The following is a 20,301-nucleotide window of genomic DNA, read 5'->3' on the forward strand; positions in this document are numbered from 1 at the left end:
AAATAAATAGTGCACTGTTTGCCCTGCCCTTTATACACATGGTCTGCCTTCTATTAGACTATAGGAAAATTTCTCCCAACACCATCTTCAGGGTTGAAGCTACCCATGGGGAAAACAAAACAAAACAAACCATATATATACATATATAAGAAAAAATGCAGAAATAAAAATGCAGGCACTTCCACTATCCTCCCAACAATCTACATTTACATTCATTAAGTTAATGTGACAACACTAGAATTTAACTCCTAGTAACCTACAGTGCATCGTGTCTGGTACCTAGTAGATAATCAGTATTTCCTCAGTGAATATTCTTTCAATGAATATTGAAAGTACTTCGAAAACAAGCTTTTGCTTTGTCAGTGTATATTTAACATTCCACTCATAAAAAGACATCCACACACACACACACACACACACTCGGTCCCTAGACACAGCCACATAGATGTCTACTCCTGAAAATACCACTATGACAGAAAGTGGAAGATGAATATTATGATAGACTGAGTCAGGATGATAACAATAGAGAAATTATTAAGAGAAATTCCAAACACTTAAAATTCTTCCACTGTCTTTTGATAATAGTTATCCTGGTTTCCACTGAAATTCATAGGAGTCTACAAAAAAGTAATTTATTCCTACATTGAAATTTAACACTGACTGCTCTAGGTCATAAAATTACACATAATCACAATCTCTGTACATCATTATAAATGCCACATCAGAGAATTTACATTGAAGCAAAGCCACATATTTACAAGAAATATGCAACACGTTCAACAAACCTCAACAGAAATTAATACTGACTGTACCATTTATCATTTAAAGAGTAGCTACCAGAACTACTAGCAATCCTCACACTAGTGGACAAACGTTTTTTACTAGCGGCTTATTTCAATTCCGTGCTCTTTTCTTCCGAACAACTATACCTAAAACTGGTGTGTGTGGTGTTTTGTGGGTTTTTTTAATCCTGTCTCTATTCTGTACTCCCAACAAAACATAGGTAGAGAAATAGACGAGATTTTTGTTTTGGTGTTTAAAAATGTCTGAACGTAAGAGTTTAACTCCACAGGGTTGTTTACCAGCAGGTCGATGCTCTGGAAAAGCAAGCCATAAAACAAGTACAAAATAAGGCTCTTTCCACATAATTTTACATATAGGGAATAGACGGGAGAGGAAAACACATCCGTCATCAGCAACAAGACAGAAGCTTTGATCCTCGCTGTTTGTAAACAGCACGGGCCAGCGCTCTGCCCTGGGACCCGAGATGCAGGAAATGATGGGCACAACCCTGCTCCCATCCCGAAGTGCTCCGCACGGGCGACCTGGGGAGGCTGACCTCCGCCTCGGCCAGGAACGCTCCTCAGGCCGGGAGAAAGCCCTAACCGAACTCGTCTGCTTCCGGAGAGAGGCTGGAGTCGACCGTCCCCGCTCAACTTCCCCGCAGTTACCCCGGCGTTCTCACGCCTCCTTCAACTATCCGCACTCTGCCATACAGGGAACGACAGATGGGCGCCCGTGCCCCCGAGGCAAACCCCCTAGAAGGCGCCCACGCGGACGGCTTACCAAGCAGCGAGCCTATGAAGATGACGACCTGCACCGTGGTAGTGAACTGGCGGTACAGCTGCGCCTCGACGAACTCCCCGAGTGAGCTGCGGTTGGCGTCGGCCGCCGCTGTGCCCGACGCGTTGCGCGGGTCGCTGGCGTTTCTGAAGACCCAGCTGCCATTATGCCCCATGGCTAAGCTGGGGCTCGGGCTCTGCTCCTCGCCCGCGCGTCCGCCCGCCAGCTCCGCGCCGGTCTCTCCTGCCCCGGGCGCAGCGAGACGCGCGGGTACCTAGTGGAGTCCTGGAGAACCCGGGGCAGCCTCGGGTCCCCTCACGACGCCACATCACCAGCCCCAGCGCTTGGGAGGCGGGGAGGGGGGAGGGCGAGGCTGCGCCCCACGCCCGTTCCCTCCTGGGTCCCCGTCAGCACCCACAGGAAGGTGACACGGTCAGAGCCGGCCGAGCGTCGTCCCTCCCTCCTCCCGGGTGGTCAGCACAGCCAAGCCCACTAAACGGAGGTGGAAACACTAAAGAATGCATTTGATGGTCAAGGAGGGAGCTCACCGCTCTCCCCGCCCCTTTCAACTTCTGCTCCTTCCATCCTCCCAGCCCCCGAGGGCCGGGACATCCCTCTGGAGTCCTCTAGGCTGACGGGCTCAGCCCGTCTCCTAAGAGGGAAGGGAGAATTTGGCTGAAGCCGTTTTTCAATTCTACCGGCTTCGAGGCTGGATGGCGATGAGAAACCTGTGAAAGCCCAAGCCAAGCGGTCGAAGCCCCGAGGGGAGCACCCAGTCCCCGACGGCGCCCATAGCCTGGGCGGAATGCCGTGAATCTCCCCCCACAACCTCGCCCTCAGCACCTGGCCGTTCCCCAGGACGCCCGCGCAGTCGCCAACCTCCCTTCTCAGCGCCAGCTGCAAGGACCCCGTCCCACAGCCCCTCTGGCTCTGCACGGCCTAGCGCCCCCTTTCCTGACCCTGCTCCGGCCCTCAGCTACAGGGAAAGAGCCTCCCAGCAGCGCTAGCACAGGGGAGGACGCCCCTAAAGCCGTAGGGCACGATCTGCGCGGCCCCGGGACTCCCGGAGCGCGCCTGGGGCAGCTGGGGGCGCGCAGACCGCGGGGGGGGGGTCACGTGAGGTGCCTGGCCCCGCCCCCCACGGCGAGGCGGTGGCGAGGACGGCGCCATTTTGGCCCTCCTGAGCGGGAGTTTCTCCGCTCGGAGTCTGGAAGGCGCGGAGAGTCTTCGTCTGGTCCCGTCTCGTTGCGATAGCTCAGCTGGCGGCTCCTTCCAGGCTTCGTTCCTTTGTTACTGTTGTTGCTGCTTCTTACCTCGTCAGCAGAAACTGCCCGAGGCTTACAATTACACGTCGCTGCCACTTGGGCTGGGAGCCCAGTCTCCCTGCTCCACAGGCCTCGGGTGTATCCGATGCATTTAAGAAGGATGAAATTTAGGAATCCAGTGCACGATTTTGTCTTTTTATTGAGTCTTATTTCTAAAAGGTACACGATATAACCCAGGGCTGGTGAATTCCAAGAATGAAGAGTTGGGAGGGAGCAACTTCCAGCAAGCTAATGTAAAAAAAAAACCAGGATGGGAAGCAGGGATAACCAAATAAGAAGAAAGGTAGAGTAAGAGAAGCTGAATGCGAAGAGGCATGTATGGAATCTAGAGAAAGGATCTGGGAAAAAAGGAGAAACGAGTCAGGAAAAGACTACTAAAGACTGGCTTGTTTTGACTCTATGGAAACTGGTTTCTTTTTAATAAGTAAAAGGACGTGGTTGAGTGCTTTGACATGTTGACTAATAGGACTGGGTTCCAGGACAATAACTTTTAAGAATTGATTAAAATTACAGGGTTTTTTCGTGGTTGCCTCAAGGCTGATCTGGCTACAATATGGCCACCGCTTTCACTGGTAACCCTCACAACGCGTCTTGAAAGATCAAAAGTCCATGTCTTGTACATCTGTGGATTCTCACAGTAGCTACACTAAATAATCCTCCATGTAAGCAGTTATTTTAAACATTTTGGAGGCCAAAAAAGGGAGAGACCACTGATTAATTGTATTTCTTAAGTTAAAATTTGTTCTGAGAGTACATTTTCCAAGATAAAACCCCTTACACTGTAATCATTACAAAACAAAAAGGATAACAATTCACCAACATCCAGCACACTCCTTTAGGAAGGCTTAGAGAAGAATGTGTGAATTCTCTAGGTAACAGTTGTAAAAATAACCCTTACCCACTTTCATTTGCCAACCCCTGTTTAAAATTTCTAAGAAGGGTTGGGATAAGTGTGTAGGAAAGAGTCAATTTTACAGGTGTAAAGATTTCAATAAAGCAAGAAACCTCTCATTCTTTTTATTCTGAAAAAAATACCAGTAAATTCTCTACAGCAGGGGTGTCAAATCCATTTTCACTGGGGGCCACATCAGCCTTGCAGTTGCCTTCAAAGGGCCGAATGTAATTTTAGGACTGTATAAATAACTACTCCTTAGCTAGGGGCAAAGCTCGGCACTGCTGCTGGGTAGAAACACGGTGCAGGGCCAGATTTGGCCTTTGGGCCTTATGTTTGCCACTTGTGCTCTGCAGCCTCTAAATGGGTGTTAGTTAGGGTATATAGGGTTAGTTGAATCAAGAAATAACCTGATCAGTTGAGGTCACCATGATTCTCAGACTTGCAGAAGGATTGCTTTGGGAAAACGTAGGACTAAGGACATAGTTCCTATGGCTGTATCCTTCATGAACTTTTCACTGGCTACAAAAGAATTTAAGATTGGCCTAAGAGATTGGATATGATTTAAATATATGTTAAGTGTCTACAGTAGTCTTATTTATACTTATCAGGTCATCACAAATTCAGTGGCCTCAAAAGCAGCAATCCTTTATTTTGCTCACAAATGTGCATTTTGGGCCAGGCTCAATGGGACAGCTTAGCTTTGCGCCACATGACATCAGCTGAGGCAGCTCAAAGTTGAGGCCATGGTCTGGAATCTGAAAGCTTGTTCACTCACATGTCTGGCAGTTGATGCTGGCTATTGTTGGGAACATAGCTGGGACTATCAACTGGAATACCTTTATGTGGCCTGTCCAAGTAGCTGCTTATTTTCTCACTGCCTGGCAGCTATGATTCAAAAGTGGGTGTTGCAAGAGAGACTCATAAGAGGGGAAGGCAGTAGCTGTACTGACTTTCATGACAGTCTCATAAGAAGAACATGTGGAATGAGAGATACTGTTGAAGTCATTTAAGGAAAATATAGCCTGCCATAATACTTTCCTTTTGCCAAAAGAAATCCTTTGAAAGGTGTATTTCTTTTGGAATTAAACCTGAAGAGGTCAAAAACCACAAAAATGAATTACAGTCCACTTCAATTACTGGTCATGTGCAGGAGTGCCGTGGATATGAGCTGGCCAATAGTAACACCTGGCAGCAGTGCGGTGCACGGCTGCAGCTGATGGCAGGCAATTGGGGCCACTAGCCATCATGTTTATGTACTAGCTAATTTTTATCCAAACTTTCTGGAGCTACATTAAAAGCAGATAATGGGAAATGGTGTAAAAACATAAGCAACCTCTGGCTCTTAGTGATATAAGTAACTTTCCTCTCCCATAATGAACAATATAAGAAGGCATTCCCAACTTAAAAACACCACAAAAATTTTTAGGTTTGTTGTTTAGCAATCAGGATCCATTTCCCTACAGAAATAATAAACATGGTGATAGGCTTCCCAGACAGAGTGGGAGCAAAAAGAGGGGGTGAGGCTCTTGGGGATTATGGACTCCCAGGGAAGTCCTACACAGTCTGTACCTGCCTCTCTGAAGGTCTGCCTCCTTCAATCTTTTTAAAGAGTTAAAGAGTTACTTCTCTTTTCCTCGTACTATTAGTTCACTCATTTAACAAATGTTAATACTCTTATGCTGGGAAGGCAGGAATATAGTAGTATGGAATAGACTAGATTCTCATAGCTTTCTCCAATCACCTGTTCCTTAATCATACACCTACTGAGATTTGCTTAGGAATTTTCCTTCTCATAACCATGGGAGATTAGGTATAATGGTTAATTTTATGTGTCAACTTGACTGGTCTGTGGGTGGCCCAGATATTTGGCCAAAGGTTATTCTGTGTTTGTCTGAAGAGTATATCTGGATGAGATTAACATTTGAATCTGTAGACTGAGCAAAGAAGATTGAGCTTCCCCATGGAAGCAACCAAAGTGCCCATCAATAGACAAGTGGATAAAGAAAGCTGTGGTGCGTATATGCAATGGAATGTCACTTGGCCATAAAACACCAAAATCTTAACATCTGTGGGTGGACAGCATGAATGGGCCTAGAGGGTAGTACACTAAGTGAAGTAAGTCAGACAGAAAGACAAATACCATATGATTTCACTTATATGTGGAATCCAAAGAACAAAATAAACAAAATTGAAACAGATTCATTGATACAGAGAACAGATTGATGGTTGACAGAGGGAAGGGGGTTTGGGGCTGGTTGAAAAAGATGAAGGGATTAAGAAGTACAAATTCGTAGTTAGAAAATAGTCATGGGAATGTAAAGTACAGAACAGTGAATATAGTCAATAATATTGTAATAACTATGTATGGTGCCAGTTGGGTATTTGAAATATTAGGGGAATCACTTTGTAAAGTATATGATTATCTAACCACTATGCTATACACCTGAAACTAAAAAAAATTAATATTGAATGTAAACTATAATTGAAACATATAAAATATTTTTTTTAATGGCTGGACCTCACCAAATCAGTTGAAGGTCTATGTAGAACAAATGGGCAGTGGGTAATTTTTAAAAGCCTATTTCCTTCTCTATTATCACTTACTGTTTTATATTCCTATGGTGTAGTGATAGGTAAAATTTGCATATAGGTGCTAATAACAAGTCTTTCCGTGCCTATAGAATGTACTAGAATCCATTTCTGTTCAAAAGAATTTCCAGATTTCAACTTTCTTGGGCATTTGTTGAAGAACAGGAAGGGGCTTAGGTAGAGGGAAGAAGAGATGAAATAGGATTTATGATAAGACCAAGGTGGTGGTGGGAAGTGAGGAGAGCCTGTGGGTATTGTTTCCCCTTCCTTCTTCTCTTTTCTTCATTGAAGTTCTCCTCCTTCTCCCTCCTGTACCCCACGCTACACCCTCACATGCCCCTGCATGCCCTCTCACTAAAGGTGGAAAAAAGAGAAAAGCTGGAGAAATGGGAATATTTTGAGTTGGTAAGCCCAAGCAGCAGCATGCTGATAAAAGAGGGGTCCTTACGGCCCCTGACGACCCATCTGGAATAAATGGTTCTATTGCCAAATGGTTATTTCTATGTTTGTATAAAAGACATAGATAGTGCAGATTATTATGTAGATATTACTAGTGTCCAACAATATCTTGTTCTTCTCTTCTTTCAAGCACACAGAAGGCGATTTTTCTTAGCTGCTCTTGCAAGTGGTCAGAGTCACTCGACGATTATGACTAATGGTATGTGAGTTAAAATGACGAATCATTTCTGGGTTATGGCAGTGAAAAGCTGCCCTGCCATTGCAATTATGGAGGGTGTTTTGTGTTGAACTAGAAGAGCTGAAATACCAAAGTAGCCTGTGTTGTGTGGGGATGCGGGGGGAGGGTGGGCGGTGCAGAGGAATGGGTACATGCCCTGGACAGCCACCCTGACCCACAACAAATTTTGTTTGAGCAAAAAATAAACTTTTATTGTACTAAACATCCAAGATTTTTGGAGCTGCTCATTTAACAACCCAGGCTATCCTGGCAGATACAGTTATGAAAACTGAAGCCTGCATGTTTAAGAGAGTGCAGACTTATTTCTGAAGAATGGAAGCTATTGAGTCAGGACTTCTAAAAAAGCTCTGTATGGTAATGGCAGTAAGAATGTCCTAGGTCCTTGTAAGATAAAAATGGTAGTGGATAATAGAGCCTGGGGGATCTTTGAATTGAGCTATTGGGTTGTGTCATGTCCAAAAATATGTTGGTGTCTGATAAGTTTATGTCATTTAAATGACTCTTTTGGAGAAGACTTAAGCTTAGTAAAGGTGATAACCCATTTCTCTTTTTTCTGAAAACCCAGATTGTCTTTTTGCATAGACAAACCTACCAACTCCCTCAAGATAAGCCTAGTATAGCAGGGGCAGGGGGAGCAGCAAGAGTGTTGGTGTCAGTTGGACCCAGGTTTGGATGCCCGCTATGTACCATTTCCATTTCTTACCCTGGGCAGTTATGTGACCTGTCTAAACTCAGTTTCCTCCTCCACCAAATAGGGATTGAAATGCCTATTTTGTAAGACTATTTTCAGGACAATAAAATACCAACTTATTAGATGGAGGCATAGGTAGACACATTGTGCCTCCTCGCACAACCAAAAGAAGGACAACAACAATTTAAAAACAAAAAACAACCAGAACTGACAGAAAATCGAACTGTATGGAAGTCCAACAACCAAGGAGATAAAGAAGAAACATTCATCCAGACAGTGGGAGGAGCGGAGCCGGGCAGCTGGGGTGGAGAGAACTCTCAGCAAGAGGCGGCTGGTGGATCCAGCTAGTTGGCAGACTGTGGAACAGGACAGGCCAGGCTGCAGCTAACAGACCCCACAAGGTGGCCCCACATTCACGCATAGATAAACCAGGAGGAACTGCGGGGGAGCGAAGCAGACCTCGCAACCCAGGGCTCCAGCGCGGGGAAATAAAGCCTCAAACCTCTGATTGAAAACACCCATGGGGGTTAAGGCGGCAGCAGGAGAAACTCCCAGCCTCACAAGAGAGTTCATTGGAGAGACCCACAGGGGCCTAGAGTGTGCACAAGCCCACCTACTGGGGAAGCAGCACCAGAAGACCCAGTTTGATTGTGGATAGCGGAGGGAGTGACTGAAAATCAGCAGAAAGTGGAGCAAGTGCCACTGCTCCCTCTCGGCCCCTCCCCCACACACAGCATCACAGCTCAGCAACCAGCGTTACCCCAACCTGGTGAACACCTAAGGCTCCATCCCTTTACATAACAGGCATGCCAAGACAAAAAAAAAGTGGCCCAAATGAAAGAACAGATCAAAGCTCCAGAAAAAATACAACTAAGCAATGAAGAGCTAGCCAACCTATCAGATGCACAGTTCAAAACACTGGTAATCAGGAAGCTCACAGAATTGGTTGAATTTGGTTGCAAATTAGATGAAAAAATGAAGGTTATGCTAAGAGAAACAAAGGGAAATGTACAGGGAACCAACAGTGACAGGAAGGAAACTGGGACTCAAATCAACAGTGTGGACCAGAAGGAAGAAAGAAACATCCAGCCAGAAAAGAATGAAGAAACAAGAATTCAGAAAAATGAGGAGAGGTTTAGGAACCTCCAGGACATCTTGAAACGTTCCAACATCCGAATTATAGGGGTGCCAGAAGGAGAAGAGGAAGAACAAAAACTCGAAAACTTATTTGAACAAATAATGAAGGAGAACTTCCCCAATCTGGCAAAGGAAATAGACTTCCAGGTAATCCAGGAAGCTCAGAGAGTCCCAAAGAAGCTGGACCCAAGGAGGAACACACCAAGGCACATCATAATTACATTACCCAGGATTAAAGAGAAGGAGAGAATCTTAGAAGCAGCAAGAGAAAAGGAGACAGTTACCTACAAAGGAGTTCCCATAAGACTCTCAGTTGATTTCTCCAAAGAGACCTTACAGGCAAGAAGGGGCTGGAAAGAAGTATTTGAAGTCATGAAAGGCAAGGACCTACATCCAAGATTACTGTATCCAGCAAAGCTATCATTTAGAATGGAAGGGCAGATAAAATGCTTCTCAGATAAGGTCAAGTTCAAGGAGTTCATTATCACCAAGCCCTTATTCTATGAAATATTAAAGGGATTTATCTAAGAAAAAGAAGATCAAAAATATGAGCAATAAAAATGACAGCAAACTCCCACTTATTAACAACCACACCTAAAACAAAAACAAAAGCAAACTAAGCAAACAACTAGAACAGGAATAGAATCACAGAAATGGAGATCACACGGAGGGTTATCAACAAGGGAGTGGGAGGGGGAGAGAGGAGGAAAAGGTACAGAGAATAAGTAGCATAAATGGTAGGTAGAAAATAGACAGGGGAAGGGTAAGAATAGTATAGGAAATGTAGAAGCCAAAGAACTTACAAGTATGACCCATGGACATGAACTATAGGGGGGGAATGTGGGAGGGAGGGGGTGGGCAGGATGGAGTGGAGTGAAGGGGGGGAAATGGGACAACTGTAATAGCATAATCAATAAATATATATTAAAAAAGAATAAATTATTAAATCCTATACTAAAAAAATGCCAAATTAATGAAAACCTCTGATAGTTCTGGCATATTGTAGGAAATCAATAAAAGGTAATATAATGATTTGTACTTATTGCAACTTAAATATCAAGGGGGGAAAAGTATCACCTTTCAATATCTTAAAGAATTCTCTTTGTAGATTTAAATAAAATAGTTCCTAACCAGCCATGCATTTCAAAAAATGGAAGAACCATTTAATTTGCAATCAGCAAAGGATAGAATGACTTTTGGGAAATTTTGCTTGAAGCTTTAGAAGTCCAAAACTTAGCCTTTACATTACTGTGCTAAATATGTTTACTTTAGGGTTTTAAGTGTTGGGTATGTTAAATTATCATCAGAGCAATTATCTGTTTAAAAGTTACTAATACAGTCCTTCCTATAGTCCAAATTATCTCAATATGTGGACTATGAAATGGTTTCCTACTGATGTGAATCTACAAGTATATCTCCTAATGCAGTTTCATGATTTGTGACAGTCCTCACACCTATAGATTGCTACTAAATTCAATAAAATATCAGGGAGGTGGAAGATTGAATACCCACATAGCCTCACACACAGAGACACACACCTGCACATACACACATAGTGACTAGTTTGTTTTTTTTAATAGCAAATATGCCAAAACTAAAATAGCCCATGAGTATATCACCTTAAAAGGAATCACCTTGAGAAGCTGTTTACCTATTAAAGACTATCATGATTTCTCAACACATTTTAGGGACTCCTTTTTTATAGTTAACTTCAGAAGCAGGTACATCCTTTCCTGTATCCTTGAGCCTAACAAACATGGCCTTTGAGAATAAATTTGATTTTTTTGAAAGAGCCAAAAGTTACCTGGGACCAATTCTTGTGAATTAAGTGATCAAGGTAGTAGTGTCTTCTTTGCTAAAAGATAGCGATGTGATTATAAAATAATGTTACTGATAGTTTGACTTGGAAGTAATGGCACAGCTTTGGAATAACAGAATATACTTATTCCAGAATTTAAAAGACAAGAGTCATTTGCATATTTAAATGTGTGAATGCACACATTTACAAAGTGATGCAAAAGTCAATAAGTAATTTTTATTTCATACTTTCTTGAGCATGTAGAGCTGTATTACCACTCCTACTTCTGTCTGCCAGGGCACGGAAAGCTGCAAGAAGAAGTAAATACCTTTACCTCCTAGAAGGAGAAGAGAAGAGGGGTGCAGAAAAAACATTCAAAGAAGTGATGCCTGAAAAATTCCCATATTTGGCAAAAATCATAAGTCTATAGATGCAAGAAGCTGAGCAAATCCTAAACAGGATAAACCTAAAGAAAGACACATCATAGTCAAACTTCTGGACACTAAGACAAAGAAAAAAAAAATCTTGAAGGTAGCCAAAGAGAAATACCACATTACCTATAGAGGAAAAACAATGTGAATAGCGAATTTCCACTGAAACCATGTAGGCAAGAAAAAAGTGGCACGACATTTTTCAAGTGCTGAAAGGAAAGAACTGCTGAGCTAGAATTCTATATCCAATGAAAATATCCTTCAGGAATGAAGGAGGACATTGTGGTTTTAAAATTTGGGATCCAGCCCTGGCTGGGTGGTTCATTTAGTTGGATCTTCATGCCATACACCAAAAGGTTGCCGGTTTGATTCCCAGTCAGGGCACATACCTAGGTTTGGGGTTCAGTCCTCAGTCAGGACAAGTATTGGAGGCAACCGATAGATGCTTTCTCCCTCTCTCTCTCTCCCCCTCTCTCCCTCCTTCCTTCCCTCCCTCCCTTCCTCCCCTCCCTCCATCCCTTCCTCCCTACCTCCCTCTCTCTAAAATCAATAAACATATCCTTGGGTGAGGATTTTTTTAAATTGGGGGCCCTATAACCAAAGAATGTGGGAGTTTTCCCTTGGGAAGTTCTGGGTAAATAGCAAGCCCAGGAGAAACACTTCTGGGAAGCAGGGAAGGCATGGAGAGATAGAGATTCTTACTTGGAGACCTGATCTAAGGGTTTAGGGTACATTTGGAAAATAAGGAAATCCTGGGGCATCCTGACAAATTGTTTGTGAACCTCACTTATACAACAACACTATAATCAGGCCGGATGTTCCAAGGGCTTAGAGTTTATCTTCCAGGGGCCAGTTAAGGGCCAGTTTTTTGTTTCAAATGTACAATTTGTACATCCCAAGCCTACTGACATAACCTCTTATTTCACATAGGGCAACCAAATGCAATTGTGGACCTTGTTTGGATCCTGATTCAAATAAATCACTGTAAAACAAAACAAAACAAGAACATTTTAATAGCTTAAGTTATAATTGACATTAATAAATCGTGTATATTTATATTGCATAGATTGATAAATTTTGATGCATGCATATATCTGTGAAATAATCACCACAATGAAGATAATGTATATATCCATCAGTCTCAAAAGTTTCTTGTCCCTCTGGAATCCCTCCCTCCAGCTCATTCATCCCTGTCCTTCCTACCTCAGGCAATCACATGTCTTCTGTTACTAAGTTCATATTTTTTGGAATTTTATGTAAGTGAAGTATATGTAGTCTTTGCTTGTCTTATTTCAGTTAGCATAATTATTCTGAGCTCCATCTATGTTATTATTAAATAGTGTATGTCTTTTTATTGGTGAATAGTATCCCATTGTTTTGATATATCAATTTATTTTTACCTCAATCTTGTCCATTACCTGTTGATGAGCATTTGGATTGTTTCCAGTTTGGGGATTAAGGTGCTATGAACATTCATATACAAGTCTTTGTATGAACATATGCTTTCATTTCTCTTGATAATATTTAAGGGTGAAATAGCTGTGTCATATAGTAGATAAATGTTTAACTTTTAAACTAAAACTGCATGATAGACCTAAATGAAAAACTGAAAACTATAGAACTTCTAGAAGTAAACATAGAAAAAAATCTTTGTGACCGTGGGTGAGGCAAAAACTTCTCGCCTAGCAAAAAACATGACTCATAAAAGAAAAAAATGGTAGATTGAACTTCCTCAGAAGTGAAACTAGCCCTGAATGGTGTGGCTCAGTGGGTTGGGGCTGATAGGTGTCAGGCTTTGCTTTCCAGTCAGGGCACATGCCCTGGTTTCAGGCCAGGTCCCCAGGTGGGGGCTTGCAAGAGGCAACCACACATTGATGTTTCTCTCCCGCTCTTTCTCCTTCCTTTTCCATAAAAATAAATAAATAAAATATTTTTTAAAATAAAATTTAAAAGACAGAATTACCAGCAAGGATGTAGAATAACTAGAACTCTCATAAACTGGTAGGAATATAAAAACTTTGGAAAACAGTTTGTCAGTTTCTTTTGTTGTACAATTTTGACTTCAAAATAGTATCAAACTTCATAAAAGTTACAAGAATCATCCAAACAATTCTCATATATCCTTCACCTAAATTCTCCAATGGCTGACGTTATACATTTGACTTACCATTATCTCTATTCTCTGGATCATTTGGGAGCTAATTATATCTGTAATGTCTATTACCCCTAAGGCTACAGTGGAAATTGTCTAATAAGGACAATTTTCTATATGATCACAGCACAACCATAAATTTAACTTCCATTAGGAAATTAAAATTGATACAATACTGCCATTTAATCCACAGATCTGTCCTTCCCTCAAATTTTGCTGATTATCTTTATTATGTCCTTTATATGTCCAGCATCCAGTATAGATTTTAATTTTAGACAAATGGAGAATTTTGCACATAGATTGGGTATTAAATAATACTCAGTAATTGTTACATTTTTAAGCTATAAGGGCGGTATTATGTTATGTTTGTAAAAGGTCTTTACCTGTTAAAGATACATTCTTAAGTATTTATAGAAAAAAAATGATACAATGTTTGAGATTTTCTTTAAGATTCACTCCCAGGGAAGTGGAAGGAGGGAAAGAAATGAAATAAGACTGGAAAGATACCTAATTGTTGAAGCTGGGTGATGAATACAGGGTTATTATAATATTTTCTCTACTTTTATGTATGTTGGAAAATTTTCATAATTAGAGTTTTTAAAGAAAAAGACCAAGGGGGAAATTGAAGGATTTAAAGGATTGGGCTGATATGGTCATACATGTGATTTAGAAACATTACTCTGGCTGTATTAGGAGGCATGGCTTAGATTGGACAAGAATGAAGACCGGTTTCCCAGCCACCAAAGTCTTCTAGGGAAGAGAGGACGGTGGCCTCAACTAAGTGGCAGTGGGATGGAGTGAACTGGATGTATTGAAGAAATGGTGACTGTCTGGATGTGCAAGCTGAGAGAAAGGGAATTCAGGATAGCACTTAGCTGGCTTGGGCCACTTTGGGGTGAGTGGTGCCATTTATCTAGACGGAGATCACTGGAAAAAGAATAGGTCCATGGAGACAAGAAGACAGTTTGAGGAGGCCTTGAGTCAAACTAGTGCATTTGTGTTATCTGGCCAGCACTGAGTAAATAAATGACAGCAAGATACCCAAATAATAATTTTTTAAAATTATTTTATTGTTGTTCAATTACACTTGTCTGCATTTTCTCCCCACCCCTCTACCCCACCCCAGCCAAGCCCACCTCCCTCCCCTGCTTCCACCCTCCCCTTTGGTTTTGTCCATGTGTCCCTTATAGTAGTTCCTAAAAATCCTTCTCCCCACTATCCCCTCTCCCCTGCCCTCTGGCTATTGTTAGATTGTTTTTAACTTCAATGTCTCTGGTTATATGTTGTTTGCTTTTTTCTTCTGTTGATTATGTTCCAGTCAAAGGTGAGATCATATGGTATTTGTCCCTCACTGTCTGGCTTATTTCACTTAACATAATACTCTCCAGTTTCATCCATGCTGTTGCAAAGGGTATAAGCTCCTTCTTTCTCTCTGCTGCGTAGAATTCCATTGTGTAAATGTACCATAGTTTTTGGATCCACTCATTTGCTGATGGGCACTTAGGTTGCTTCCAGTACTTGGCTATTGTAAATTGTGCTGCTATGAACATTGGGGTGCATAGGTTCTTTTGGATTTGTGTTTCAGGGCTCTTAGCCAAATAATCATTAATTAGCAAATAATATAGGGGTAAGCAAAGTAGACAGAGGAAATGTCACTTACACCTAACTTGAGGTAATATGATTTTTCTAAATCAGCAATTTTTCAACTGGTATGCTGCAAGAGGCACATGGGTGTGCCTTTAAAATTTTTAAAACATGCAATACCTGGCTATTTAGTCAGGAGCACTGACCTCTTTTCGCTCAAATTGTCAGATAAAAACATGACAACACAACAACAGCTGTCCAGTGTGAATGAATCAAAATTATACCTATTTTTGTCAGATCAGAAAAAATAATTTATTTTTCAGTGTGCCTCAGAATTTTAGTAATTAGTTTATGTGTGCCGTGAGATGTAAACGGTTGAAAATCACTGTTCTAAATGAACATGTAGCCTTATATGAAGTGACTGGAGCTGAAGTGCAATGACAACGTCTAGGTAGATAGGTTATTTTATAAACTCAAGAGAGACATGATTGGAGGCAGAATATTACAGAAAGATCCCTAAACTCACATTCAGTAAACTGGGCACGGAACAAAATTCTTTTCATGGGACTGTAGCTCATGAAGATGACTGAGTGGAAAGACATCTTTCAGTCGAAAGACAACTTTTCACTTGAAAAGACATCTTTCAGTTAAAGGTGGCTATGTAGGGACAGAGAACATGCATAGGATGTTGAATCTATGGCTTAAGGGGATGAGTTTGGAGGTATGAAACTGGGGTAAAGGGAGTAGTAGCCCTGACTTTTACTTCTGGTAGACTTGTGGGAAAGTTGTAGGTGAGCCAGTAAGAGACTTGAAAACCCATCAAAGTCTTCCCTTTAAGATTTTCCTGTCACCACCCAAGCCACGGTGAAGGAATTCCAGCAGGCATCTCTGTTGAAGAGACTTATTTCGTGAAAACGATACCTTTGGCGTTATCATTCCATTTTGATTGATTTGATTTCTAACGTTCCTGCAAATTCCTTTCTCCCATGTTACGTGGGCAAAGCCGTCCACAGCCTCGCTCCCTAGCTCCGGCTTCCGGAGCTGGTAGAACAAGCTCCTGGCCCAGTGCCCCGCCCCCGGCACAGCGCCCCGCCCAAGGACCAACCCTGCGTGCAGCCCCGCCCACTAGCCGGCCCGGCCGGGAGCTGGGTCCACAGCCCGCCCACCGCGCAGCGCGGCGCCCCGCCCTCCGGCCAGTCCGGTGAGTGGATGCCAGTCCGGGCCCACCGCAGCCAAGATAGGGCTGTCCTGCCTGGGCCCCCAGGTTGCAATGGCTGGGGGTCGTGGGACTCGCGGGCGCCGCCGGGAGGAGCCGCCGGAGAGCTATCTGCAGCGACAGGACCACGAGCTGCAGGCCCTAGGGGCCATCTATGGCGCCGACTTCCAGGACCTACGGCCGGACGCGTGCGGACCGGTAGGAACGTGGCTTGTGGAGTCCCGGCTGGCTTGCTGCGGCCCAGCCTCCATCGGCTGGACCTCCCTGGGCCAGGCCGGGTCCGGCCGTGCCGGGGCCCAGCCGCCCACCCGCTTTAGGATTCTGCAGTCCTTTCAGCCCTTCCAATTCCATCCACCGCTCACTTTTTGCCCTTGCAGCCGCTCGGCGGGTCTTCAGAACCCCCACCTGGAGACCCGAATTCTCCCACAGCCTTTTCTGCAAGTCGGTTCCTCTCTCTTACCTAGCACTGTTTCTCATTCCCACGGACACCCTTTAATCCCTGCTTCTTTCCAGTCTTCCCCTTTTCCCCTGAAAGTCCTTGAGTTTAATACAACAGCGCATTCAAAGGGATGCATTGCAACTTTGTTCTCAGAACGCTTTTTTGGCGTTTGCACAGACCTTCACTGATGCCCTCAATCAAAATTATCTTCAAGTCTCACCCTCCGGTGTGTTGTAAAGCACAAACTCGCCAGTTTACTTCCTAGGCATGCTCACTGTGGTTTCCGGTATGGAGGAAATTTCCTGTACCTTCCTCTAAGGCACTTAGCGAGTATATAATACATTCATCTTAGCTGTAATGGAGAGGCCGCGTGCTGAGTTTAGACCTTTTTAAATGACATTTGGGTTAAAATATTATTTTCCTTTTTGTCTGGAGGTAAGTTAAAGCACACTATAAGCTGCTCATACTAGCAGCCCCTCCCCAACCCCCATCTTTGAGTTATCTATTAAACTATCAGGTCTCTGAATATTATTTAAAAGGTAGTTCTTCCTTTGTGTGCTTTCAGTTCTGACATTTCACAACGTCTTTCGACACAACACATCCAGTATTTCCTCCATAAGTAGCGTCTTGGTTCTAGGCATTGGGAATACAGCCCCAGACAAAAGAAAAAACCCTGCCCTCAGGGAACTTACTTTTGTAGTACTTAGTTTCAAGAGTTATTTTTAACCTGAAATGTAAACATTCCCTTTATACATGCTTATAATGAAATAGTAACATAATTTTCTGGTAATCTGGTAATTTTTCTGTTCCTAAACATTAAGAACCAGAAAGTAGGCCCAGTAAACTGTCAAAATAGGTGTCACACCTGGACTCACTGCAAAGGCCCTAAAGATTTCGTTCAGAGCTAGTTCGTTTACTTTATGCATGGTTAGTTGTCTAGTCCTAAGACTGCAGAAAAACGGAAAGGAGAAAGGAGCTGCTGTAAGCAGGTATACCAGTAATCCCAGAATATATAGTTTATGGCCTTCATAACAAGACAGAAGACTAAACAAAACCAAACAAAAACTATAAAAGTCAGGCAGAATAATTCGAACAGCTGTCTGTGGCCCATGGTGTATGGGGCAAATAAACTCAACATTTTTATAGGCCCAACAGGCAAATAATTTATGGTCATAAGTATGAATCAGAGTGTAATTATTCAGCAGGTACTTATTATCACCTGCTATTTGCAGTCTTCGTGGAAAGGTTTTGCAGCCACAATCCTTTACCCAAAACTCTAGAGACCTGGTGGGTTTCACAACTCAGAAGTAAACTTTCATTCACATTCACTTGTGCACGTTCCATACCTTACCTAACACCTCCCTCAGTGTGTGTTTCGGCAGCATCCAAAATCAGCAGCTAAATGTGTAACCTGGGTAAATAAAGACTGTTAATAGCCTTGTGTCAGTTCAGGCCAAGTCTGCTGCCAATAAATTCAGGTCAGAATTTATTGACCTGAATAAACTTAAGGTTTTTTTTAACTTCTGAAGTTTTTTAAGCTTTTTGGAGAATGTATCATAATGCAGATTTCAGTTCAGTAGCATACATAGATCATTTATAAAGAACTAAATATTTTGGGAGTGAATGCTAAAAATTATTTTGCATGCTAAAAAAGTTTGGATGCCAGTAGTTTAAAATATAATTTTCTCTAGCATTATACACTTACTATTAATTTAACTATGTTGGCTACTTTTCCACATCAGCAAAGGGTCTGCTCATTTTTAATTTGATAGCTATTGCAAACTTCCCTTCACAAAAGGTTGCTTCTGGCTTAAGACCCACCAGTAGTGTGTGAGAGTAGTTTTCCCACAATTTCAGCAACATTGTAGATGTCAGACTTCTTCATCTTTGCCAGTAAGTAGAGGAAACATTTTTATTTCTTAGTGATTCATTATGTAGGCTACCTTTGTTTGTAAGCAATGGATTTTTCTTTTTCTATGCACTGTTTTTTCATGTTCTTTGGTTCACTTTTTCCACTGTGTCATATATTTTCTTATTTATGTGCCAGCTATTTATATGTTAATTAAAATTAGCATTTTGGATTATTTAGTGCACATATTTTTCCCTGATTGTGTGCATTTTGATATTTACGTAATTAATGCAATTTTTTTAAACTTTAGTATAGTCAAAATAACCTATTTTTTGTTTTATGGTACCTGTAGGTCTTTCTTCCTAGAAAATATTTTCCTGCTCCACTGTTACCAAAAAATGAATTTTCTGAGGGTTTTTTTAAAGATTTTATTTATTTATTTTTAGAGAGAGGGGAAGGGAGGAAGAGAGGAGAGAAACATCAATGTGTGGTTGCCTCTTTCACACCCCCAACTGGGGACCTGGCCCGCAACCCAGGCATGTGCCCTGACTGGGAATTGAACCAGCGACCCTTTGGTTTACAGGCTGATACTCAATCCACTGAGCCACACCAGCCAGGGCTGAGGTTTTCTTTTAATTTTTTTATGACTTTATTTTTAAACTTTCATCAAATAAGTCTAGAAATAGCTTTTTTAAAGAAGTTCTTAGGCCCTGACCGGCTAGCCCAGTCAGTTTGAATGTCATCCGAATGTGCCAAGGTTGCAGTTTCTGTCCCTGGTCAGGGCACGTACAAGAAACAACCAATGAATGCACAAATAAGTGGAAAAACAAAGGGATGCTTCTCTCTCTCCCTCTCTCTCCCCCTTGCCCACTCTCTCTCTCTGTCTCCCTCACCCTCTAAAATCAATCAATTAAAAAATTAGAAAAAAAATTTTTTAAGTTCTTAGCTCCATTTAAGTATGATTTTAGGCCACCTCTTCCCACCACCAACTAGCCAGTTAGATTAACACCCATTGGTTGAGTTTTTTGTTGGTTTTTTAAAAAAATTTTTCCCCTGCTATAGCCTGCCCCTTATCCAAGGGCAATGCATTCCAAGACTCCCAGTAGATGCTTGTAACTGCAATACTACCAAACCCTATATATACCATGTTTTTTCCTTATACATTCCTATGATAAAGTTTATCTTATAAATTAGGCATGGTAAGAGATTAACAATAACAACTAAAAATAGAGCAGTTATAACAATGTGCTATAGTAAAAGTTATGTGAATGTGGTCTTTATCTCTGGAAATATCTGACCTTACCGCACTCACCCTTGTGAGGGTGTGAGATGATAAAATGCCTACAGGATGGGATGAAGTGGGCTGAGATGAATGACACACCCATTGTGACAGAGCTTCAGGCTACTGTTGATCTGGTAAGAGGTGAGGAGAATCCTCGGCTTGGGTGACACTTGAGTCATCAAGCCATGAGGATGTCAATGGTTGAGGATCCTTGATAGTTGAATTGGATCACAGTTGACTGTAAGTAACTGAAACTATGAAAAATGTAACCGTAGGTAAGGGGGGACTGCTGTACTAATCTGATATGCCACCCTCACGTTATATGGGACTATGGTAGGATCTGTGTGGCTGTTCACACCTGCATGCCCAATGCCTGGTAAAAAGTGCTCAGAATTCTTGATTGAATGAAATAATTCCCAAATGTATTTGGGTCTGTTGTTGACTCTCTCTTCTACCCCATTAATCTATTTAAGCACTGCTGCCACTTTGCTTTAATTATTATAAATTTATAGTTAGCCTTAGTATTTAGTGTGGTCACCCTTTACTTTACAGAATTTTCCTGACTAGTTTTACTTTAGTTTTTCCATATAAGCTTTGGAATCAACTTGCATCAAACTTGCATCAGTTTTCTAAATTGTTAAAAAATTATTTAG

At 42.1% G+C, this 20,301-nt stretch overlaps 2 protein-coding genes across 2 annotated transcripts in view; one reads left to right on the forward strand and one right to left on the reverse strand.

The window, feature by feature from the left end:
- GPR176 (G protein-coupled receptor 176) overlaps window positions 1–2,622 on the reverse strand; it is a 98,112-nt gene extending 95,490 nt beyond the window's left edge. The window contains exon 1 of the mRNA XM_024568382.4: window positions 1,567–2,622. Coding sequence (XP_024424150.2) covers window positions 1,567–1,738 — 172 coding nt within the window. The 5' untranslated portion in view covers window positions 1,739–2,622. The remainder of the gene's footprint in view (window positions 1–1,566) is intronic.
- Window positions 2,623–16,017: 13,395 nt separating this feature from the next.
- Window positions 16,018–20,301, forward strand: part of EIF2AK4 (eukaryotic translation initiation factor 2 alpha kinase 4) — a 99,109-nt gene continuing 94,825 nt past the window's right edge. Inside the window, exon 1 of the mRNA XM_024567590.3 lies at window positions 16,018–16,276. Within this exon, the coding sequence (XP_024423358.2) occupies window positions 16,133–16,276 (144 nt within the window). The 5' untranslated portion in view covers window positions 16,018–16,132. The remainder of the gene's footprint in view (window positions 16,277–20,301) is intronic.

The sequence above is a fragment of the Desmodus rotundus genome, chromosome 7 (genome assembly GCF_022682495.2).
Source record: "Desmodus rotundus isolate HL8 chromosome 7, HLdesRot8A.1, whole genome shotgun sequence".
Taxonomy (NCBI): domain Eukaryota; kingdom Metazoa; phylum Chordata; class Mammalia; order Chiroptera; family Phyllostomidae; genus Desmodus; species Desmodus rotundus.